At 40.2% G+C, this 26239-nt stretch overlaps 2 protein-coding genes across 3 annotated transcripts in view; one reads left to right on the top strand and one right to left on the bottom strand.

The window, feature by feature from the left end:
• Nucleotides 1–2354, top strand: part of GSAP (gamma-secretase activating protein) — a 46760-nt gene extending 44406 nt beyond the window's left edge. For both annotated transcript variants that reach the window (XM_074166070.1, XM_074166079.1), the window contains one exon: nt 798–2354. In XM_074166070.1, coding sequence (XP_074022171.1) covers nt 798–898 — 101 coding nt within the window. In that variant the 3' untranslated portion in view covers nt 899–2354. The remainder of the gene's footprint in view (nt 1–797) is intronic.
• Nucleotides 2355–2625: 271 nt separating this feature from the next.
• CCDC146 (coiled-coil domain containing 146) overlaps nt 2626–26239 on the bottom strand; it is an 87758-nt gene continuing 64144 nt past the window's right edge. The window contains 11 exon segments of the mRNA XM_074144555.1: nt 2626–2829; nt 4047–4295; nt 6133–6270; nt 7716–7844; nt 14355–14583; nt 15209–15433; nt 17773–17937; nt 18054–18142; nt 19487–19657; nt 21586–21681; nt 25386–25572. Coding sequence (XP_074000656.1) covers nt 2626–2829; nt 4047–4295; nt 6133–6270; nt 7716–7844; nt 14355–14583; nt 15209–15433; nt 17773–17937; nt 18054–18142; nt 19487–19657; nt 21586–21681; nt 25386–25572 — 1882 coding nt within the window.

Here is a 26239-nt window from a genome sequence, read left to right as displayed (position 1 = left end):
TCAGAACACATGTAGTGAAACACGGCTCACGTACCGCGTGGTGGTAGCTGTTACTCTGTCTTCAAATGGGGGGAAGGGTTTGTCCTTATTTACACAGCATGGTGGCAAAGAGGCAACCAAAATCAGATTTTCCACCTCCAAAAAGAGTACCCAGGTCACTAGGTGAGGAGGTGCTCTGAAGTAACAGCTGTTTTTTATTGCGATGCTGTCCTCTTTTTGAAATGAAATTCAAATTAGTTAGGGCACTTGCTTGATACAGTGAGGCATCTGAAGATTTTGAATTCCACTGAAAAAACAAGGTGCGTTACGGGAAGCCTTATACTGTTTAGCATTACTGGTTATGCCTATATTAATAAAAAAAAAGTAGTCTGGATAAGGACCTGAAGGCTAAAACAGGATTGTCCATGTGCAGATATTATCCCGTTTGAGGAGGAAGGAGAGTTTAAACCATATAGAAGCATATGAGACTGTGCCCTGGTCCATTTTATGTACTATATAGCCACTGTGCTAAAATCTTGGTTTGGATCTGCAGTGTAGAATTAGCATGGAGATCCCTAGTGGTCTCCAGAGGTGGCTGGTCCTTTACTTATCCCACCAACAGGAAAGTTTCTGCCGTGGGTGAGCATCCAAGTGACTGCACTGAGAGCTGTAGGTATTTTGTGGAAATGAAAACACGTTTCCATGTATTACCTGATCTTTCAGTGTTGTAGCTGAAGATGTTTAATAGACTGCAGGACTGAGTGTACAAGAACACTTGGGATTTTGTAAATACTAACTTTCTGACAATGTTTTTCTAGGTGTGCATCCTTATGAAAAACAAGACGATGTAAATGTAAGATTTGTAGAGGAAACAGCACTCAAACACACGATGATGCTTTTGGGCCTCAAATATTCCTGAAATAACGTGCTGTTGAAGAAACCTACCTGTGGTACTCTGACGTAGTATTCACACAGAAGGGTGCTACCACCTGGGGTTTTTTTGTGTTTAAAACAAGCTTTAGTGTCATGTTGTTTCCCAAATAATCTGCAGTTTTGCACAGGCACCATTACTGACATAAGCTACTCAAAATACTGTTTGATGCAATGTATTAAGGCTGAAATCACTGACTTCTAGATAAATCCTAGAGAAATGAATCTGACACAAACCCAGGCTTCCAGTGAAAGGTATCTGTGGTTTCGTTGGTTCATGTTGAAGTGTCAAGTGAGTGGGACTACAGTGAGTATCAAAACACACTGTGAAAATTGGTATTAATGTCAATTATTTTAACAAGACAGACAGTCCTGAGAACGGTAGTCCGGTTGTGTTGTACAGCAACAAGAAGCCAGTAACTGCTTACTCATTTAGATAAATAGAAGGATTTCTTGCTGTATTTATGTAAAACAGGTAAGAGTAACAAATGTTGAATGGGTCTCTCTATATCATCAGTAACGATGTATTCATTCCTTGGGGTGGCCGTGTGTTATCTTACGGTACTTCTGCCTTTGGAGTTGGATTCTAATATATTTACTTTTGTAATTAGTGCAAAATATAATCTTCTTAAAGTGCATGTGACAGGGTCTTGTGTTTGCTTTTTGCGATATGTATAATATATTGTAAGCAATACAATATAAGGAAAAAGTTCTTTAGAAATTTACCTTAATGGTGACTTGGACAGAATTTTACTTAATTCTTTCCTTACAACTTTTAGTGTTACAGTTCAAGCTTCAGCTACAAAATGATGGAGGTTTGGTTTTCCTTCATTTTCAACTTTTATATATAAATACCTGAACCAGTGTTGTGTTTTGTTTTGCTGGGGTTTTTTTTAAGTTCTGAATTGTGACATTAATTTAAAATAGTAATAGTGGTTTGCTATCTTAAGTTCTGACGTGTAGGATTTCTGCAGTCTTTATTGGATTTAAAACCAACTCTATCAAAGTTTCCTACTATTAAACTAGTGAAGTTCATTGACAAACTGATAGATTTTGGAGGTTTTCAATAGCAACCCCCGATACTCTCTCTGAGCAGTTCCCACTGATGTTTCCTGTTCCCAACCAGTCAAATAAAAAGATCCAGTTCTTAGGAGTGACGCGGCCAGTTCATGGTTGTTCCTTTGTCATTGCCATCAGGAGAGCAAGAGTTTTAGCTTTCTCGGTAACTGCACAGAGGGAAAGAATATTTTTCCTCAATGTAATTAGAATTTTTCTGGCAAGCATAAGCTCCAATCCCAGCCTGCAGAAAGCTGTGTTGGTGTATTTGCGTAAGTGTTGGGGACTTTGTTCATATTGTATTAATAATAAGAGAAGATTTTCTAGCCTTTTCTTTTTAGTGAAATGTATTATAAAATATAATCAGATGCAATAAAACTTCACCTGGGAAAAAAATAAGCATAGAATGATGATCACTCATTTTTTCTTAACATTTGAAAATACTGCACTGCATTTAGGATACCAGGTTCCTCCGAGCCAGGAGAAGGGAACTTGTATGACTGGTGAATTAGCTGTGTTTCTGGCATTAATAACTACCTTTATTTTCAATATGGAATCTGGCCAAACACTAACAGCTGTTCCTTCAGTGCGGTGTAAATGCCGTTGACCCCAGAGATTCAGCAACTGGTAGTGGCCTCTCCTGCTGTAGGTGCTGTCTCTTCAGATTTCGATTGGCTTGACGGTAGGTTTTCTGAAATGCCTCATGTGTGAGCTGGGTTCGCTTGGTTTGAAAGGGGGGTGAGCGCCGTAGGGCCGTGGCAGCGGGAGGCTGTAGCTGTCGTCCGGGATGTAGGCGGTCGGGCGTTGCTCAGCCATTGTGTGGATGCAGCCGGGCGCTGCGGCTTCTTCCTCTTCCTCAGCGCGCTGTGAAAGAAACACCTTGGGATGGCTCAGTGATTATGGGCTTTCACGCCTCAGTACGCTCCTGAGCCACGGTACCGAATGCCTAACGAAGGCAACACCCTTAGCCTAGTCCTTAGCAAACCAGGAAACCCAGAGGGGTATTAATTGTTTATTGAAAGGAAAGCATGAGTTATTGGCCACGTAGGTGTGAGTTTGTCCTTTCAAATAGTATACAGTCTGAGCCTGTAATGCTTCTGTTATTTGTGAAGAAAACAGAGTAGATGAACTTAAGTTGTAATAACTGTGCACAGAACATCTCAGGAACAAGATAATGGTTCTGATGCTTCAAAATGTGGCTATATTTACCCTGACAGCTGCTGTTCCAGTTACTGCAGCGAGCTTGGATCCACAGCACTGAGAGGGAACTGAGTCACAGCATGAGGAGAAGTGTTAATGACAAGGAAGTGTCTTATTCTAAACCAGTTTTACTGCAGCAGTTCTGTGTGACTTCAAGTTCTTTAAGTGTATAGACAGTGTATTCCTCTCCCAGCTTTGTGCACCTTTCAGATTCCCATGGAGCAATCAACTAAAGGATTCATACAGCAAAGCCAATTTCCCATCAGCAAGAGTTCCCCCAGGATGCACATCTCAGTGGTTCTTTTTTTTTTTTATGCTACTTTTTCTTCTCTGGGAGCTCTCTGCTCAGTACCCAGCAGGGTAGCGTTTGAAGCAGTATTTGCTGTGCTGCCCTGCCTGCCCTCGGTGTCTGGCCCAGCAACCTGATTCCTTCCTACTTCTGATGTGATGTTCGCTGCATCAGGTATGTGGAAGGTGCTGAACTTACTTTTCCGGAGCCCCACACCCCACTTTTCCAGTGTTACCGTGAAATCCAATGGAAAGCAGCACTTCGCTGATGGCACTCTCACCCATCATCTCAAAACATGGTCACCCAAATTACTTTAATAATTGAAAGTAAGTCTTCCTTTTAGCGTATTCTCTCCTTAAGATTCACTGGCCAGTGCTAAGTGGCGTGCCTGGTTAGTTATAACTCCACAAACCCACAATGTACCACTTCTGGAGTTGTGTCCATCTATACCATCATCTCCACTGACTCCTGGAGCTCCATGTTGTCATGGAGCAGCTATGCAGTGAGTTAGCACAGCTCCTTCAGGAAGTCAAGCAAGAGCAGTGAAAGGATGGGGCTGAAGATCTAATTGCAACATATGGCAAAAACTTACTTTAGCTCTGGCTTCAGCTGCCTCTTTTTGCATCTTCTCGTTGCGTAATACCTTCAACCACTCATTTTCTGTTTCTTTGGGAGGGGGAAGGCCTCGATCTATCCTTGATGAAACAGTCATAAAAAATTGTTCTTTGTCTCTCATTTCCTGCTGGAGTTTAATGGTGAGAGCTTGCTTCATGGACAGTTCTGCAATGAGGGCCATCATCTTCTGGGTCCTGTCCTTTATCTTCCTCTGCATTTCATTTGTCTGGAATGAGTAACAACTACGATTAGCGAGGACTTCCCTTTAGACGCTTCCCGGCCATGACACTTAGGTACGTGAAAACAAGTCCAACTTGACTATGTTTTAAAAAGTGGTTCCATACTTGAAAATGACTTAATGAAAGGGGCTGTATGTCTCTGCATACACTCAAACCCACAGAAACTGGCAGCATAAGAAGTCATATTTACTCCAAGATACAGAAAAGCATTTTTCTCCTGCTTTTTTCTGCTGAATAGCCAAAGTCCCGTTGCCCTCAGGGGCAGCTTTTAAACCCAGATTCTTATTGACCTAGTCCACAATTAACTTTGTAATACAAGTGTAATAAGCCTGATCCTTGCAAGATAATTGAGTGATAAGGCAGACACAGCGGGGCTGTGAAGTGATCCTTGGCAGGGGGATGAACAGAAAAGGAATGGGACAAGAATCGTGGAGTCTGACTGGAGATGATTTAAACAAAAAAAAAAAACCAACCCCACACCCCCCAAAATACTTGCAAATGTAAATTTGACCTGCTGCCATTTTTACAAGAATTTATTAGCCAGTGGCCATAATCCCACAAACCCAAATAACAACCATGTTATTCCTCTGTCTGTGGAAAATGAAAGATCTGCTGCTACAAAGATGTGTTGTGATTTAAGCCCTTCCAAGTGCCAAACCTAACACCTAAGGAAAAAAAAAATCAACTGTGGCCTTGTGTTACAATAATTACATTGCATTTTTGTTCTGTCTTTCACTCAGTTCTGCTCTATTTGGAGCTTTTTCACTAAGGAGGTGGAGGTGAAAGGACTTTTGCTCTTCCCCAAACAGTATTACTGGCAGTTTAAAGGAAATAGCTATAATTATAGAAAAGTAACTATTGAAAATGGTATTTCTTTCCTGTGTGGATGTCCCTACTGAAATAACAAAGAAACATTAACCCAGATATCTGTTTTATCTTTTGTGTTTGAGTAGAACATACCTGGCTCTGTGGAAGGGCTGTTAAGTACACGTGCAAAGGTGGATTCCACCAAGTTTTGAAGCACCTACCTGAGAAATAACTAATTCTGTATCCTGATGAAAGGCACCGCTTATGGCGCAGCTTTCTTTCAAAAAGAAAATGCCCTCATAGAATCATCTGGGCCAGAAGGGACCTTCAAAGGTCATCTAGTCTGACCCCCCCTGCAGTCAGCGGGGACACCCCCAACTAGACCAGGTTGCCCAAGGCCTCGTCGAGCCTTACCTTGAATGTCTCCAGGGAAGGGGCCTCAACCACCTCCTTTGGCAATCTATTCCAGTGCTCCACCACCCTCATAGTAAAGAACTTATTCCTAATGTCTAATCTAAATCTGCTTCTTTCCAGTTTAAAGCCATTACCCCTTGTTCTGTCATTGCTGGCCTTTGTAAACAGACCCTCCCCAGCCTTCCTGTAGGCCCCCCTCAGGTACTGGAAGGCCGTTATTAGGTCTCCCCGGAGCCTTCTCTTCTCCAGGCTGAACAACCCCAGCTCCCTCAGCCTGTCCTCGTAGCAGAGGTGCTCCAACCCCCTGATCATTTTCGTGGCCCTCCTCTGGATCCTCTCTATCAGGTCCATGTCCTTCTTATATTGAGGGCTGCAGACCTGCACACAGTACTCCAGGTGAGGTCAATCACCTAATGCTTTTGGTATATCTGTACTGCTGTTACTACTAAACGTGTGTAATTTCTGAAGACTAACATATGATTTATCTATCACTGTTTCCAGCCACTTTTGTAATTTGTGAGTGAGTCATCTTACCTCTTGCCCAGATACTATTTCAGTTGGTATAGGCCAGCAAGCAGAGCAAGCAATGCCCTTCCTTCTTACCCTTTTAGCTAAGAGCAGCGTGTCCTGCTTCCCGCTCTCTGCCGTGGCGCGGATTCTGTCTGTCAGCCGGGAAACGTGCTCATGGAGAAAATCTGTCTCCAGCAGCTTCTCCTCCTTCTGCACCAGCTCCACCTCCAGCTGCAGTGAGAAGGGGTATTACAAGGTGGAGGTAAAAGGGGGGGGAAGCTGCAGCATAAGGTGTTCCTGTGACTGCTTTGAGAGCTGCTGAAATAATACCCGTGAACAGCCATAAATAATCACTGCACCATCACTTTTCTCAAAATTTCCCCCCTCTCTGTCACGTATCAGGCCAAAGTTGGTTCAATTTGTTGCTGTCAGTGGTACAGCTCTTCCATATCAGACCAGGCCATTCTGAGGCACAGGGGGTTACACCAGCCTTATTAATGCCTTGCTGTGATTTTTCTTGAAAGCAATGATTTTTTTCTAGTGATTTGGTGGTTTGTTCTTTTTTTTTTTAAACTTCTGATTCCTTGAGTCAAACCATAATGAGGAGGTTTCAGCTCTTGCTTTAAATAATACTTTTTTCCTTCCTACTGCTAAAAATAAAAGTATGGACTCCAAAGACAGAAAGTACTGTGCAACTAGACAGACTTCAAAAACACAAGGAGATTGAGAGAGAACATCTAAACTTCTCATGTGACTCCAAGAAATTTGGCTTTTTAATGTGTGGGTTGGTGATAGCGGGCTGTGTTGTAGCCTGCTTGGCCGTGCAGAGCTGCCTCCTGTCAAGGACTATAGGACAGTAAAGCAAAAAGCTCAAGTAATTCATGCCAAAGTGTTCATGGTAAAACCTTACAAACTGGGTTTCAAAAGGAGGACTTAGGTGTGTACTGCTCCCAGCTTGCTGTTACCCTGTGAATCCCCCCAAACACTAAATACGGGGGGGGGAGGGGGGGGGGGATTTTTGTGTCTCTACAAATGGGACAGGCAAAAATATTGAGGAAAATAGTTTGGTTGCTCATTCCATTCCTTTACCTTCCCTACATATGCCATCCAGGAGCTGCCCTGAGATTGGTTTTCATATTGGACCTAAGGCTTCATTTTGAAGCCTCCTTTGGCAGTCGCTGGTGGAGCTGCAGTCAGGCGTGCGGCTGCTTGGCCGGCCTGGCTGCCTTGTCCATGAAGGTTTGCTCGGTGGCTCCCTGTTGGGCACGGAAATGAAGCAGTGCCATCAAAGGCTGAGAAGGATGCTTGTTTCATCCCATGTCACATACAGAGACTTTAAGAGGGTAATGGGACTGCCCCTAGCTCACAGCCCAAGCATTGCAGTGGAAGAGCTAATGGGCAGTTCCAGAACAATGGCACGTTCATTCCTTAGCGATTTATTATTTTGCAATTATTTCCTTCTGCTGCCTTTTCTGTGTCTTCCCATAGTGAGGTGAAAATGTCCCATGTCCAGTTGTCCTGGAAAGCAGGTGCTGTGCCGGAGTTCCAATTAGCCAACTATAATTATTTTAATTCCTCTTATGGGAAGCCAATTTTAAAAATAAAAGATACCATTTGTTTTTTCTAAAAGAGGTCAGTCACAGGGGGAGAGCTTGTGATGCAGTAAGTGATGTTACCTGCTCAATCTTTTTTAGCAGCTCGGGTGCCGATGGGTCCTTCCCTCCCAAGTCTCGCTTTCTGCTCTCGTTGGCGGGGTCAGCAAAGATTTCCTCCATCCGTTTAATCCTGTCCTTGCACTGGGAATACTAGCAAACAAGAAGCCACAATGGTTATTTTTTTAAGACAAGAAGCCAAAAGCCCCGTTGTTACTCCACAACCAGAGATGGAAGGTCTCAGTGTGTCTGATTTACGGCAGGAGAACCGCACTAAAGCACCTGGTCGGTCTGGCTGCGCTGCCAGCACCTGGGCTTGGGAGCGAGACTCCAGCCTTGCTGGGAGACGCCTGGGATGCTTGGGCGGTGTAGGACTAAGCAAAATGGTACTGGCCAAACGCTGGGGAACATTTCCCTACGAAACCAGACGTGGACGTACGTCGTTCTCCTGTCCTGTTGCTAATGAACGGGAATTTGATAAACAGTGGATTGGGGCAGCGATGGGCACCTGGGGCTCCTCTGGGACCCCCAGAGCTTGACCCTGCAGACTTTAACAGACAAGATTTCCTTGTGCGGGGAAGGAGGGAGGGGAACACAGAAGATTATGAGCCATTTTAATTTTTTTTTTTTTTTTAAGAGGGAACTGCAGTATGACAGTTGCAGGACAGAGGAAAACCCTGCTGTCTGCCAGAAATTGAGTTCTGTCTGCTTCTTTGTCCTCAGGCTACTTCTAGCCTCAGGAATACACCAAACATTTGAGGTTGGGGGGGGGGTCTTCCTTTATACCTACAATCTTCTGTTTGACCCACAAGATCCATTTAGGAATGGAGGAGGGATACAAGTGCCTGACAGTCTGGTTGCAAGTTAAATCTGGAAGTCCTGCTTCCCTGCTGGTTAGCGCTAAAGGTCTAATCACAGGAGTCCAAGTTTTCCACATCAAAGTTCCCAAGCACATGTCCTGAAGTGACTCAGTGGTGACACTGAGCGATGCGGTACTCCCGGGACCCAGAGAGGCAGGTGTTCCCTGACCTTTCTGATGTGAGGTGTTCCCATGGAATAACGCTTCCCAGAACACGCTCATGGACATCCATGCTTCACATAAATACTCACTGGAGCAGTGACTGGGACCATTTCTTTATGTTTGGACTTGCAGGACTGACAGTGGTTGTGTGCTTTGATACGCACCTGGACATCTGTCAGCACGTTGTCACTCCAGCCTTGACCTATGAGCTCTAACATAACGTGACCCAAGTAAATTGCTATAAATGCTAACCATCAGTTGCAGGTGATGATATTGTTAAGGAAATAAGTGGTCACTGGCTCTTAAAAGTTATGAGCAGTCACCAAAAAGACAAAGTAAATGTTTAGATGTTGCTACCGGGATGAGGTTTGTTCACTGGAAGTTAACAAGTTGCGTTTAACTGGAAAAGGGAAAACTGACAGATCTTCTCAGGTGATTATGGAATGTTCCCAGAATACTTGTCTTAAACACTGCTTTTTCTGCTAAAAGAAGTGTCGTGCAGCTCTTTCTACCACACTGTGAGAGCAGGCCAAGTAAAAACCTTAAACAACTGTAATGAACAATTTCCTTGTCAAATCATGATTTGGTTTAAAATGAATGCCAGTCAGTGCACAACTAGGTACTGAAAGATTTATTTTAATTGTAAACAATTAAAACTCAAGACTAATAATATAGAGAGAGGGAGAATGTGAGAGCAGGACCAGCACAAACAACAGGATGCAGTTATGCTTCCAGTGATGTTTCGTATCTGGGGCCAAAATTTCTCAACCACTAACTCAGCTGAAAGTGCCTTGTTGGAGGCAGTGGTACCTTAATGAGATTAGGGACAGCTCACCAGAGACAATTTTGCAAGATTGAGTAGTTAATTTAGAGACGAAGGGCTATTGCAGCAAAAACACTGTCCGAACCAGAAAGGAAATCCATAAAAGTTTTATGTGAAACTTAAACACTAGGCTTACTTTTAAATGCAATATGAATTGGGAGTGATTGGATGCAGGCTGAGGGAACTGGGCATGTTTAGTTTGGAGAAGAGGAGGCTGAGGGGAGACCTCATTGCCCTCTACAACTACCTGAAAGGAGGTTGTAGAGAGGTGGGTGTTGGCCTCTTCTCCCAAGGGAATAATGACAGGACCAGAGGAAATGGTCTGAAGTTGTGGCAGGGGAGGTTTAGATTAGATATTAGGAAGAATTACTTTACTGAGAGAGTGGTCAGGCACTGGAACAGCCTGCCCAGGGAGGTGGTGGAGTCACCATCCCTGGAGGTATTTAAGAAACGTGTAGACGTGGCACTTCAGGGCATGCTCTGGTACCCGAGATTGTTGGTTTGTGTCTGTTTGTGGTTTGTTTGTGTGGGTTTCTTTCTTTTTTTATTTTTTTTTTTGGTTGGACTCGATGATCTCAGAGGTCCCTTCCAACCATGGGGATTCTGTGATTCAGGCTAATCCAAAAGTATGGAAAAAAAAAGCACTTTAAGTTATTTAGAAATAACCACGCTATTCCATGTGTGCTGAAACGATGGAGCTATAGGCATCTGTCTTTATTTTCTCCTTATTTGTAGTGTTTTTCTTGAAGAAGACTTCATCTGAGTTCTAAGAGATTCTAAGTCTTAAAGCCAAAAAAAAAATCTCTTCTTTCTTGGAGCAGATTTGATACAGGGGATAGGGAAAGGCTCTACAAGAGAGACTTTTCTACCTTTGACTGTAATCAGTCAGGAGGAGTTGTTGAAGGATGAAGAGATGAGAGGGAACACATACCTACAGAAAGGGATTGGTCTGAAAAAGTGGAGATCTGATGCTTATTTTGGAAATTTCAGAGAAGGCAGGAGGTACTAGAAAAGGGGAAATATCATACCTATTTTTAAAAATGGGTGGAAAAGGCGCTATGGAACTAGACATAACTTATCTTCAGGCATCTTGATTTTTACATGACTTCGATACTGTTTCATATAACATTCTTGTAAACAAGCTAAGGAAATGGGGACTTGATGAAAATATAAGGTAAGTACTACGTAAGTAGAATGAGGTTAAGTTCAGAAAGACTGCAAATACTTTTTGGAGGAGAAGATTCAAATTCAAAATTACCTTGGTCTGAAAAAAGATCTGAACAAAAGAGAGAATATTAAATAATAAATGCAAGGTGCTACATGTAGGAAGAAAAATTTACCTGTACAAATATAGAATCAAGGTCAACTGATTAGGTATTGTTTCTTTAAAAAAGGGTCTGGTCGTTAGATACGCTTCCATGAACACGAAGCAATGTGTCATGTTGCAAGAAAGGCTTCCATTGTATCTGGACACCTAAGCAGAAATACAACCTGCAAGATGCCTGAGTGAATCCTTTTGCTCTCACCCACTGACATTAGGCACTGCGCCTCAAGAAAAATAAAGACCATGTTGCCAAAAATAAAAGAAAGGTAAAAAAAGAATGATCCAAGAAAGATGTGTAAGGGCTGATGGAAAGGAACAGGGTTGTGTAGCTCAGCAAAAGGATGGGAGGGGAACAGGATTAACTTTCTTCTAGTAACATGAAATGTTGTTGCAGGGAGAAAGAGAATGATCTATTTGTCACGGCCCTGGTGACAGAATACACATAAATAGGCTTACATTGCAGCAAGAAATATCAAGATTAAGAAAATCTTTCCACTGTTAAGGGAGGACTGGGATGGCTTGCTGGAGAAGCTAGAGTTCACCGTTGGTGGTTTGAAAGCACGGCTTAGCCCTCTCAGGAATGACAGGCAACCCGGTGCTGGAGCAGCAGCAGCACTGCCTAGGGAAAATCTTTCTCCCTCTACTAGTCTACTTTTCCTATGACTGCCTGATGTAGTCTGCAGGTTTTCATGGGGTTGTGTTAACACCTGGATAAATGTTGATGCCAAATGTCACAATGAAACTGTCAGTCCCTGTCATGTTACTTAAACTTTGAGGCACAAAAGTCTCATCTATGCCATCTTGACAGCTCAGCAGGTTTACGTGTTGAACTAATTAATGCTAAGTATTTCTCATTGATGCGTGAAGGCAGATTAGTTTTCATGGGTCATTTCAACCAGCAGGAAAAGCCCCTTGATGTGCAGTCCCAATTAAAAGTTACAAAAAAATTCACCTTAGAATCTCACCAGGTATTTTTTGTGTTGGATAAAGGCAGTACAGGTGTATGGGAGACCCAGGCGAAATTTTTATTCTTCCTGAACCGGCATGTAGCCCTGACCTGTGCTTTCCACTTCCCAATGGGTACCACAGCCACCGAGACAGGGGCTAAGTTTCTGCAGCCCATTGCATACAATGTACTCATTCATCCATCTCTTCCAAGAGGTATATCTCTAACAGAAATAGATATCCCATCCCAGAACAGCTAATTTAGTGATGATCAAAGCGTCCGTTGAGAATATGTGAGACTTGGAATCAAACAGTGTCTCTAAAAACGTCAAAAGATCTCAGTCAAATGCAATCAACAAATACTGAAACTGGATCTTGTTTTCCTTTCAGATTTCTCTCTCTATATTTCAAGTATTACCAATGACGGATACCTGTTGTTGGAAAATCATTCAGCATTCAGTACTAGAATGTTTAGTTCACTTGTGGAGAAAGGAAAAGCAAAAAAGTTCTGGGGTAATGGGAAAGTTGGGAAATGCAAAAGAAGAGAAACAGGACAGATAAGAATAAAATTTGTGGATGAGATGCTCAACATGAACCATCAATGTGCACTGGCAGCCCAGAAAGCCAACCACATCCTGGGCTGCATCAAAAGAAGCATGGCCAGCAGGTCCAGGGAGATGATTCTGCCCCTCTACTCTGCTCTCTCTCGTGGAGTAATCTGTCCAGCTTTGGAGTCCCCAGCACAGGAAGAACATGGACCTGTTGGGATGGGTCCAGTGAAGGGCCATGAAGATGATCAAAGGAGCACCTCTCCTATGAGGACAGGCTGAGAGAGTTGGGGTTGTTCAGCCTGGAGAAGAGAAGGCTCCGGGGAGACCTTATAACAGCCTTCCAGTACCTAAATGGGGCCTACAGGAGAGATGGGGAGGGACTCTTTATCAGGGAGTGTAGCGATAGGTAGTGGCTTCAAACTGACAGAGGGGAGATTTAGATTAGGTATCAGGAAGAAATTCTTTACTGTGAGGGTGGTGAGACACTGGAACAGGTTGCCCAGAGGAGCTGTGGCTGCCCCATCCCTGGAAGTGTTCGAGGCCAGGCTGGATGGGGCTTTGAGCAACCTGTTCTAGTGGAGGTGTCCCTGCCCATGGCAGGGGGGCTGGAACTCGATCTTTAAGGTCCCTTCCAACCTGAACTATTCTATGATTCTATTCTATGATGACAGAGTCTGAAAAACACCCAAGACTTAGGGAGACAGGGAGGGTAGGAAAAAGGGAAGAACCTTCGTAATAGTCGGTAACCACAGTACCTAGTTACATTTTAAAGGCTGATAACTGGTTATTTGCCATTGTTCACTGGAAAATCTCTGACTTGGGAACATTCCATGTGTAATATCACACTACTCTGTATTTTCCTACTTTTTAATTTTATGGCATTATTACAAAAATATTTAAAGCACCTGGAACAGTAGCCTCCTTTTAATGGTGACTTCAGGCTTCTCATGAACCATCGTCACAAAGGAGAAAGTTTTAGTAATGCAGAACAGGAAAATCTGTCAGTTCACAAGAATTATTTGCATTTTGTTACTGTATTTGATTCAGTGACTTTCAATCTCATTCTAAATCTTACCTGAAAACATTTTATTTTTTTTTCCAGTCTATCATCTTTTCCATAGTCCCTCTGTTCATTGTTTAAATCTGTAACAGCACCGTAAAGTTCTTTGGGGTACAATTTGCATAAGGTATTTTACAACATTTTATTCTTTGAGCAGAGCTTACAGTCTCTTTAAAACACCAGAAGTTAGAGGAAAGTGCAAGCGCTATTTAACAGTGAGTCACAGCTCCCATCGGTGCAAGTGCAAATGGCAGTGGTACACCCCAATTTATGATTTTGTGCAGACACTAACAGAATATGTGTGGAAAAAATTACCATCTGGAGATAAGGTCAAAAGTAAATGAGCCATTTCAGAAAGCAAGGAAAGAATGTCCCGAACAATGATGAACGCTGCAGTTTCTTAGTTGTTTAATGTCATCTTGTAACTAGAACTAAAACTTAGACTGGTTTTGTGTAGAAGAAAATCTATGTGGATTATATCATTGTAGGCAGCAGAGTTCCCAGGCTCAGGGTCAAGTGTGAATTGAGTTATTATTTTAGAAATTTGAAGAGCTAAGTATATCTCCCACCCCTCCACCTACCCCCATCAATACAGTTTTAACACATTTTATCTACGTTCCCATTTTTTCCTCATGACTCCCATTCTCCAGCTTAGTCATACTGACATTTCAGGCTACGGGGAGGGTTAGCTGAGATTCCGTACCCAGGAAGCACTTGGCATGTGCATAACAAAGTGTGTCAGCCAGTTCCGTCAAAGTGTAGAAACTCACGTATCTGAAGTTACAAACATGCATCAGGGCTTTGCTAGACAGGTGTATTACTGAGCTTTCTGTTTTAATAAAGCTTGTACATGAAGACTTTTTATTTTTGTACGAAATTACCTTAAGTTTTAAAACACAGTATAATACAAATGAAAAAAGGGCTTGCTTTCCCACCAACCTGTATCTGAAGTACCACCAAGTGTGCATCCAGGGCATTCTTCTTTGGGAGCACCTTTAGCCACAAATTAATCACTCTCTTTTTCTCTGCTACCTTCAGCTTCAGAAATCTGATCTTTTCATCCATATCTTGCATCTCAATATCTCCATTTCTACACAACATCTCTTGCAGGTTTATTTTATCATATAAAATGCATAGTTCTTCTTCTCGATCTCTGAGCAGAAGACCACTGCAATAAGCCCAAAATGAAAAGGTAAAATAAGAAAAAAAAATTGCTCATAGTCAGTGTATTACATTCAAGAACATAACTGTCAATCCGGAAAGATAGTAATAATCTGGGAAAATGTACAAAGGTTTCACAAATATTGTTTTAAAATCATGACAACTTCTTAAATACGTAACAAAATAATTGCAATGCAACAATCAGAACAAACAATTGCAAAGGTTAATCTAGTCTCTCAAAGAATTTTAAAAGCGCTTCTGACCTTCCACAGCATTCATTTAAAAACAGATTAACATGATCAGGGAGCTTTGCATCTTCTGCATTTTTATACCTTATCTGCACACAGAGCACAAAGAGGTCAGGAGGCTACAAGCTCTCAAGGCATTCAGTAGCCAATCCACCGTATTTTTTAATAGCAGTTCTGAAGGACGAGCATCTTCACCAATGGAGAAAACCCACCTGTGTAATGCAAAGCAGCCCTGACATTGCCGCGAGGCAAATCATTTAGCAAAACATTGGAGCGAGGCAGTCTTTCAGTAGTCCTAATTTGGAGTGCTCCTAAGTTGAAAAATATTTTTGATTCCTGAATGTCAAAATTAAACACTACATTATTTCAAATTTACACTTATACCTCTCATTTTGTTGCTGTATAGCCCTTTGGTATTGTTTGCGTAGCTGCACCATTTCCTCTTCAGCGTGGGTGACCATACTGGTAAGCCTCTCAAGAGCCAAACACTGTTGCTTTTTCTTTTCTTTCATCTCCTGCATGATTTGTACGATTTTGCGATAATCACTTTTGAGACTGTCTGCAATTGCTACGTTATTTGCATTCTTCAGATGTTGTTTCTGCAATGTTCTTTAACATAACAGAAAAGTAGGAAAGTTTTAGCCCTTTCAATTTGAGAGCAATTTCAGCAAGTAAAAGCAGAGCTTAAACTAATTCCTCAAACACACAAAGGATCTTCTATGTCCCTCTGCTTCACAGAAGCAGTACAAGAAGTAGAACAGTAGCTGAGAACAGCTTCTCTCTGCAAGCTCTTTCCAGCTTCAAGAGAACTGGATTATGGCCCCAAAAATGCTATAAATAGAGCACTGCAGTGCTTTTCTTCACTGGTAGCCCAAGGGGACGTAAGAAAGAAAGTTCAAGAGCAGAAGCATAAACTGTGATGCAAAGTCTTAATGTATAGAAATCCTGCCCTTCTATTTAAAGAATGATATCTAAATAATTTTGTGGTTGCTGGCAGGTCTCCAGGTTCATTGCTTATAAAAGCATGTATCACAACATTCACATGAGAAAGAATATTATCAGTTTCCCTGCTTGACAGATGAGAAAAAATAAAATCACAATGCAAGATTATTGAAAAGATCACATTACAGACCCATAAAAATGAAGAATAGAACTCATCATTTCCCGGGACCTTGCTGGCCACTAGATGATGGTCCCTTGCTTAAAATACAGATTCTTGTTGCCACACAGATCATTCATTTGCTCACGACATGGAACTTAGAGTTACTGCATTTGATTGCAGTATCACTTCTTGATCAAGTATCACTGCTTTATTTACACTGGGGAGATACTCAAGACAAAAGAGGTAGTGAAAGGAGAAGCACAGTCTCCTGTTAAAATACAGAACTGCAGATGAAATATCCTCCCTCCCCTCGCGGGCTCCATCATCGCCCTGTACAAATTACTCTGTACAAAGCAGTGAGCCGCTTTCTGGTTCATTTCTCCCGTCGGTGTAACACTTTCCAGTTCCACAGAGTATTACTGAATCAAATTAAACTTCTGTAAAGCAAGTTTCAGCCTGAAAGCATGACAGAATTGCAGACATGCAATGTGTTATTAAATATTTTCTGAAAAACTTCAGTCTGTCCTCCAAACTGTGTAGGCTGCAGTTGTCTATTACTGGGATTAAAAATATTTTCCACAGGCAACAGAATTACTGATAATTCAGTACCTCTTGCTAGTTTTACATCTAAGTTTGCAGAAATCAAAAATGCCTGTTGGATCTTTACTGGAGTAGGGTCGTCCATAGATATTTCTGCTATCTAGACAATATATAAGCATCTTAGCCTTATTTCCCCCCCTCCTTTCATCAGTAATTAATAGGGAAGGCCTCAAAAATTTTAGCACAAAATGTCAGCTTGTGCATCTTGACAAAATCACTTAAACCACTGAAGTTCCACTTCTTTTCTAGCTACCTCTAGCATGATGTTGAAATCAAGCTACTCAGAAATTCACAATATACTTTGAGTGAATGTATCCTGAATGCATTCTGTGTCCTGGCTGTGCAATTTTTTGGCACGAAAAAGAAAAAAGATTTGGGAAAATCAAATTACTTTTAAATTACTCAGTTTTGGCTGTGCTGTTTTGCATACACAGTTAACTATTCACTAGCTTCCTACTTTCCCAACTACCAATTTCACAGATGTTGTTATTCTGTCTATATTGCAGAATATCACCACTAGGATGACAAAAAGATGGCAAAAGGACATCTCCACTAAACAATAGTCTAGGAAAAATAGTCACATCCACCCACTGTCCACCTCACCCTCTTTATTGTTACAGGTTTGCTGTAACCTTTCATTTTGACTTGGATTTCCTGGAAATTGAAACCATGTTTTGTTTGATCTGAAATAGAAGTTATCCAATAAACTTCAGTTTGAGTTTGAACCAAGAAACCCAGTTTGTTCTAATTTAATAATTTGACAGCTGCATTACTAGCTAGTGACTCATTTAATAGTACCATGCACCAGTCTATTGTGGAATCACATATGTATTGGACTGCATTTTGTCTAAGGATAAGTGAGGGAGAGCACAACGGTGTTGTTCATATTGAATGAAACAGCATGAGAATGCAGATATTAGAGGCTCAAGAACTGTGGTACAAAGGAAACGCGACAGCAATTTATCCCTTCAAAGGACAGGAAAGTGAGAGAGTAGCCAGACAAACTTCAGAAATGCTTTGTACCATGCAGTGACGCTCAAGCTAATTGTGAAGTGTTAGGGTGACAAGAAATCCAAGCAGATTATGTACGGGTGTGGCTAAATGTCTTTGAATCAGGTTTTAACAATCAGGACAGTAACTACCAAGGATGACATAGGCATAGCTCAAGTTGAACTAGATTATCTCTTAAGATTCTTTCTAATCTTATATTTCTATAACTGTGATCTACAACTTACTTAAAACTCACCTCTCCTTGGTTATAATAGTATTCCTTAAATTTTCTATTTCATTTCCTAGCAATTTTACCCGTTTTTTAATGTCATTTGCTTTATGGTGAGCCGCGTGCACCAAATGTATACATTTATTCCTTTCATTTTGGATAACATCAAATACTTTAGCAAATCCTTGGAGTCTGAAGAAATGACAAGTGTGAAAAAAATAATTATTACATTTTTATGCATACATTACTGGGATAAATATTTCTTTAAAAGACATTTTTTAACTAATGTATTGTTATTATTTCCTTACTGTTTTTGGATTTCTCTTCTTCTCTTTTTATACTCTTTTATTTCAAAATCCTTTCTTTTTATTTCTTGAATAATATTTTGGACTTGTATCTGAAATTTAAATAGAATTCAGTGAGCACTTTAGATACATCAAAGAATTTACTCAGAACAGCTCTTCCTCTTAGAGGAGGAGAAGATGGCGAGGCAAGATTACTCTAAGAACTTATTATAATGAAATGCTTTTACTGTAGCAACATTAAAGAACACAGTCTTTCTATGTATATTAAGCTTACAACGGCTGTTGTTAATGTAGATAATATGATGCTGCATCTTACAATGCTTGGCCCCTTGTAGCTGGAATTCTACTGTTTCTATTAATCAGTCTCTTGGTTCCATCACTATATAATTATTTGGCATATGCACCACTGAAATTGTACCTTTTCAAATAAAATTTCTTTTTTACTCTACTCTGGCTTTTAAGCAATCACTGTAGAATGTTACATTTACATTTTGTTATGGCTCTGAATCTTTTGATTTCAATTGTGTTCAGTCCTTAATAGCCTGTGTCATTAACCTTCAATGGACAGGTGTTTTGTCACTTCCCACTGGTATCAGGAGGAGGAGATAAAAAGCTGGTGGATGTTGGGTTGCAACTCTGGGCATGTGTGTGCGTGTTCATTACTTTGTACTGTTTATTTTTTTTAATCTGTTTATGGACAGTTTTTTATTGAAGGTGCAAAGCCTGACATGTTTGTTTATTCTATTTTTATAGACAGTCAAAGATTCTCAAAGTGCTAGATGCGTACCTCATATAATTTATTTGAATACAGACATACATTGTGGAAGCATAAATAGTTTGTTCCCATATACAAACCCAGTAGTTAGTACAAACTGTGTAACATCACAGCACATATATGATATTATAATGCCAGCAAACTGCAGACAGCAAACCCAATGAGTAATCCTAGTTTCTGTGACCATAGGAAAAGTTTTCTTTCCATCTTTTTTCACATTAATATAACAATTTACACCCAGAAATGTGTCAGGAAGATAAAAATTGCTGCCTCTCCTTGGAATGAGTAGCAGTTCTGTTTGTCTTTTGATTTTTATATTTATATTTATAAAATATTTATAAAATAAACACAGTTTTACTTCCAAGAATCTCAGTTGAGGCTATCTGCTTTTCTACTTCTTTATTCCATAGGCTTGAAAGAAAATGTCCTTTCAAACACCTCGTTTCAGTTGTGGCGCGATACTTTAATATACTATTGCCCTGCACCATAAATTGCCAATAAAGCAACACAATACTGTGAGCTTCCTGTCCTATGATGGAACTTCAGAGTAAAGTGGGAAATGAGAGTCCATAAGGCTCTCCTCACTAGTAATTTAATATCTCCAGATGATAGCAGCTTTGACTTTAGAAAACTCTTCCAAATATACAAGATAATTGTTTACCTGGGCTTTCTGAACATCCCTAGATTTCTGTTCCCTCTCTTCAACTTTGAGCCAAGTCAGATGTGCAAGCCTGGATAACTCATGTCTGCATTTTTCCTGCTCTTTGAAAAGCCGGCCTTCTTCAGCAATACATTTTTCTAACGTGTGGGCATCCGTATCTGACATCATTTCCTAAAGAAAATGAAATTCAGTTCCTTATGCATTGATGCACCTGTGTTGGCAAACCCAAAGCTGAAAACACTTTGGGTTTATCTGCAAAGTACAGATATATACAGACTACCTGGATTTTAAAAAAATAAAATATTGCTTTAAAATACCAGCCGAAACACCATGCCTGATCCTTATAATAACACATCAAAATATTTTATCACCTAGAAGCATTTCTGTTCCACCATCTAGCATATCTTTCAGCTATTGCCCACTGGGCAGAATGGTTCCTTATGGCCATATAATCTTTAAATGTTTACTGTCAGGTCTGGACATGTCCATACTACACAATGGAAGACACTGAGCTTTCACATTAAGAGACCAAATTTAGACATTTAAAACAGAGCAAAGTATCTAGATGCCTAGATCTGTTGGAGATTCACGGCAATCCCAGGCACAAATACAGGTTGGGTGGAGAATGGCTGGAGAGCAGCCCTGAGGAGAAGGACTTGGAAGTGTTCATGGATGAGAAGCTCAACATGAGTCGGCAACGTGCGCTGGCAGCCGAGAAAGCCAACCACATCCTGGGCTGCATCAAGAGAAGTGTGGCCAGCAGGCCCAGGGAGGTGATTCTGCCCCTCTACTCTGCTCTCGTGAGACTACACCTGGAGTACTCCCTCCAACTTTGTAGTCCTCAGCACAAGAAGGACATGGACCTATTGGAACGAGTCCAGCAGAGGGCCACAAAGATGATCAGCGGGCTGGAGCACCTCTCCTATGAAGACAGGCTGAGAGAGCTGGAGTTGTTCAGCCTGGAGAAGAGAAGGCTCCGGGGGAACCTTATAGCAGCGTTCAAGTACCTAAATGGGGCCTACAGGAGAGATGGGGAGGGACTCTATCAGGGAGTGTAGCGATAGGATGAGGGGAAACAGTTCTAAACTGAAAGAGGGGAGATTTAGATTAGATATCAGGAAGACATTCTTTACTGTGAGAAAAGCTGTGGATGCCCCATCCCTGGAAGTGTTTAAGGCCAGGCTGGATGGGGCTTTGAGCAACCTGGTCTAGGGGGAGGTGTCCCTGCCCATGGCAGGGGGGTTGGAATTCGATCATCTTTAAGGTCCCTTCCAACCCGAACCATTCTATGATTCTATGATTGAGTCACTACAGTTGGTGAACTCTAAAGAGCTGTTTGCCCTACCCAGCCCAGGCTAACCTCTTTAGCGGGAGGTGAATGGATGGCTTCCGAGGCTCCACCGACTGCATGACTATATTATTGACTATTGTGGCACATTCGATACGTCCCACACACAAACAGTGACATGTAAACGCTGAATGTATATGTATTCAAACACAAGCTGAATCCCACCTGATAATGCTAACAAGTTCAAAGACAGCACAAAAAGAAAATGGCTATAAGGGTAAGAAGATAAGGAGGTATGATCTCAAGAAGAGGGTGTGTCTGAAATATATTGCTTCTCATAAAGTCACTTACATAGTGGCAGGTACTAATGCTCTCATAATTGAGGTATCTGCATTTCCACACTATATGTGGTTGTGCTGAGTATAGACAGACATCCACAAATGACAAAACTGTGAAAATGAAAAATTATGATGTACAAATGATGAATTGTCCTTGTTTCAACAAGACACTCAAAGGAAATTTATACCCATCATATTTCTAGCTGTAATGTAGTTAATTATATTCAGAAAGACTTAACCTAGAAAGTAGATTTGCTTTCTGCCTTCCAATATATGACCTGTAACACCAAAAAAAGTTTTTAAAATATGACAAACAACTGGTCTTTAAAACTGAATAAATACTGTGGCATGTTTTCTCTCCAGAAAGCTGCAACTAGAAACTCCCATGATTTTCTCTTCAAACAGTCCCTTTATTATCCTGATTGAAAACCACCTGTTATAGTGAAAAAGTATGAGAAAGCAGAACTCAGGACCTGTTCAGCTAAACTTCTCTTGATCATTTCAATTTCCTTCTGCAGTTCTCGTCGTCTTTCTAGTAATACTCCGTTACTTTTAGGGATGGCTTCTGCCTACAAAAATAAACCAAGCAGACTGAGTCATGCAAATGAAAGATGTGAAAAATGTAAACTGCAGATAATCTGTCTGAAGTAGTTACACACATTAAGAAATTATTTTTCTGTCTTGTTACAATACCTAGTCCAAGAGTTATTTGTTGAGCAGAGCGCCTCAGCAACATATCCAGTTTTCTCAAATTTTTCTTTTAAGAATTTAACTATAAACACTAAACTTCACAAAGCCCAGTTTAAGTACTGAATTTATAAGGGTTATGTTTTTCAGCAACCAAACCATCATTCAGTATATAATCACAAAGAGCGACTATGCAAAAATGTCACCTTCTAAATTCACAGAAGATTTTCTGAATGAAATTCTGACCTTACTGAAGGAAAAAAATAGATTTACCACTGTTTTAATGGGGTCAATATTCCACATCTGTGTAGATTTGCTATCATAGTTTTTCTTTTAGTTATTAAAATAAGATTTTTCCTCCTTAGGCTCTAGAACGTCAAAACTAACAGCACAGTTTTTGGAGTTTCTTTTCTTGTATGTTGTGGGAAAATTGTTTATTCAGTTAGATCTTAAAATGAAGTGTGTGAAGGAAAACACATTAGAAACTACTTTCTGATTAAAATATATCTGAACAATCCCACTACAACTACTTGCATGATAAAACTCATAAGGCAAAGGGTTGTACTGGCCTCACAGTGAGTAACTTCATTAAAAATTCCCTACAGTTATAAGTAAGTAAGAAATAATTACAGCAGGCTAACTATGGAGGCATATGCTGTCTGTCTATAATTGCAAATTTGGTGTAATTGCAAATCTACAGGTGGGGAAAAAATGACACTGAACGACACATCTGGAAGCTCTTCAACGATAACACACGCAACCCCGTGGTATCTTTCTCAGATCTCAACCGGATGTTAGAGTTCAAAACACTATACCTCAATATAGACAATGAGATGTTTTGCACTTATGGTTTTCAGTTCTGTATTAATATAACTAGATGTTGTTCACTTGCATTAAGGGAAAGGGAAACAAGAGGCACAGTAAAGGTCAAGCTTTGGAGTTAACTTTGGTTTCAGCTGCCAACTCTGAGACAGATTTGGTTTGACTTAGGTTTGCTGAAAGGTCAATAAAACCTATTCTAAGCAAGTTGCTTCAACTCTTGTGGAAGGAGCAAACACGGCCGTTCTGTGGAGCATATACTAGTTACCACTTCTGCTGTGTAAAAGGCTGTAGTGGCTGTAAGTAGACATTTCCACATTTTCAAGATGGGATTCTAAAGATGCCATCAAGTTCTTGAATCTAAAAGTAGAAAGCTCATATAAACAACTTTAATCTGTTAAGGACTTTTGTTCACATAAGACATGACTAAACTTAGGCACTTTTGGCTGTCTCCACGTTGGCCTGACCGAAGAGAAGGCGTGCGTGGAGAGGAACAGCAGTTCTGCTCTGGGCTGGCGATAGCCGGAGCGGCCAGTTCTCTTTCACACAGAATGTCGGCGTTTAGCAATAGCTGACCTTTCACAACTTACTAAGAAGAAAAACACATTTGAAGGAAGTGTTCCTGTAATTTCCTTATTCTACAAACCAGTCATTCTGCACTTAGCACGTGATTTAAAGTAAGAGAAACATGGGAAAGCACACTGATATACTGCTGCTTCTCCAATCACATTTTTTTATACCGGTAATTAATTGTGAATTTTTTCACTTGGACTCACACTGAATAAATATACATCTGGCTTTTAAGGTAGCTAAATGAATTATAACTACTTAAAATATTTTAGCTTTTCCTAGGTATGCTCCTAAGCCTTCCAAATTTAAATAGTCTCAAGACAGCCAAAACCGAGCAGAATCAAGTTTGCCACTCCAGTCTTTCATACTCCAGAACTGTATTTGAACAGACCATGCTGCAGAGGAGAGGTGGTTTCACATTTGCTTTTCTAAAAGACTCAAGAAAGGAATCAGAGAAAACAAATAGCATGAGGAAGATGGACAACAATATTGCCATGGGCTGTTTGTGTTAGGGTAACATCCTGCAACTTCTGGAGTAAAATGCTGCAGAGAATTCCACTTTTGTCTCTGCTGGCATTCCCTTCCCCTGGTCCCCATGACGCTGCTACTTGCAAAACACATACAAGCCTATGGTATAGCCTGGCGTTAGCACTGAGGGAACCCTCTGCAGCACAACTTAACCATTGAGAGTCTCATTACAGGTCTCTTGCCCTTTCACACATTGTAAAGGGGTTGGGTTTGAATCTCACCCAAGACAGCAAACTCTAACCACAGCTGTCAGTGAGTTATGGCATTTGATTTTAGCAATGTATGGTTTTGAACAGCTGTGATTCTCCCTCCAGGAATATTTCTTGAATAGGAACACAGGAAAAAATACCATTTCCCATATTCCCTTAGCTGGTACTGAAAAAGATCTCAGTATGAGCTTTAAGATCAAAGTTTGGAATATGAGTCAGCCCTTTAATCACTATTTGAGGAAATTCAATCTAAAACTTTTTTGTGTAGTTATAGAGCTTTCCTCCCTCCTCCCAAGTGGGCTTATATTACTAGGTAATTAATACACTTGTGAATTCACGAGGAATTTCAGGGGAGACAGGAAAATAATTGTATTACTTAATAATATTAAATATTATTCAGTAGTGTTTAGAGTTGTTTAAATAGCAAAGCTAAGTCTGTGTGGGTTTTGATATTATACAGTTATTTTAAAAAACTTTACAGTGGAATACATAAGATGTTTTTCTTCCTTGAATTGCTTTGAAGGACCAACAAAAATTTCAAGGGCATGGTGTCAAGGTAGGAAACATCAAGTCATGTGAAAAAAATATTCACCTGACTAAGCAAAATTAATTTGATAAGACTGACTTTCATTTAGACTAAGCAAGGATCTAGCACAGGAGAAAAGCTTAAGAAAGACAGGATGGAAGAACCAGCGATAAGAGGAAGAGAACACAAAAAGGTTATAGACACAGGAAATTTTTAAGAAAGAAATGGAAAAAGAAAGAAAATGCTTTGAATAGACATGCAGAATGAGACTGCCCTTTAAAATCAGCATAATAGAAGGCACAAATAAAACAAAAAAGAGTAAATCGGTAAGGGAAGAGGAATAAGTGAAATACTAATGCAGGGAGGAAATGAGGAAGGTGAAATTTGAGTGGAAACAAAGACAACATAGGGAATTATTTAATATTATTTAATAGCATACTTAGCGTTAGTTTCCTGCCCCCTAGAATGATAAATACATTATAAATTATTTACAGTAATGTACAAACAACCCTCAATTTTTAAAAATATGTATCTTTGCATCATTTGGGAGACAGGAAGTATTTGGCTCTATTTTTCTGATACAAATTTCTCTGATGCCAATGGCCAAGTCACGATATTATTTCACTCACAAATGACCACAATTCCACAATGTTTTAAATGAAGACATGACACCACTGTGCCAATATCATCTCCCACTTGTCCTTGACAGGATGCTCCCAACTAATTTTGTAATATCCTGGTGCAGTATTTTTATTACAGCCAGAGCACCTAGGAGTTTCTTTGTTAGTTGTAGCAACACTCTTGACACTTTTATGTGCACAAGACTTAAAATAGTCTTCCCCCCTCCCCTCTTTTAGGATCAGTCAAAAGATTTCATAGACAGTTTTCTTACAAGAAAATTTAGAATACTTATGATCAATGCATTCATACAGACCTCTAATTTGAGTCTTTTATGCTGTAACTTATGTTGTTCCAAGGAATCATAAATCATATTCAGTTGTAACTCCATCTTTTTTAAATTTTTTAGTTCTTTATCTTTCTGTGTTTGATTTTGAATGAGAACATCATGTTGCGCTTTTTTCTCCAAGAGACATTTATTTAAATTATCTTCCAGAGCTTCTCTATATAGATAGACACAGAATTTTAGAAACAGGTAAATTGACCAAGACATGTACGCAAACAGGCACGATCATTACCATTCTAATAGGTTTTGAGTACTACATCATTATGGCTGAGCAGCAAGATAAACTCATAAACGACTGACACAAATTACCTTAAAAGGTAGCATTTTTATAATTTCAATCAATTATAATATTCCTAACGTCAACGAAGTCTCACAGTCTGTTCTAAATATGCTAAAGTTTCCAGAGAAACTATCACTTATAAGAAGAAGAAAACACATTTTTTAGTATGAGGGATTATGTATATGTTTGCTTCATTCAAACATTTCAATTTAAAGTGCCACTAACCTTTAATACAAAACTTTCAAGGCAAAAGCATTGTTGCTGGGCCTATGGCCATGATTACAACTACACGTTTACCTCTGCAAAGAAGGTGTCATCTGAAGCTTGCAATCAACCTAAGAGTTTACTTTACTTTACCAAGTATATGTTAGCTCATAATTCAAGGGAATATTAAAGAGATGAGTAACCAGCCCCCACTGAAATTAAGGAGTATGTGTGTACAGAAATCTACCATCCTCATTTTAAAACGAAAATACTGACATTTTTTTCTTGCTCAATTTACTTTCTGTGGGTTACTCAGAAAAAAAAAATGTATTTTCAATGG

This window comes from Numenius arquata, chromosome 2 (assembly GCF_964106895.1).
Source record: "Numenius arquata chromosome 2, bNumArq3.hap1.1, whole genome shotgun sequence".
NCBI lineage: Eukaryota > Metazoa > Chordata > Aves > Charadriiformes > Scolopacidae > Numenius > Numenius arquata.
This window is presented reverse-complemented; position numbering and strand designations above follow the sequence as displayed.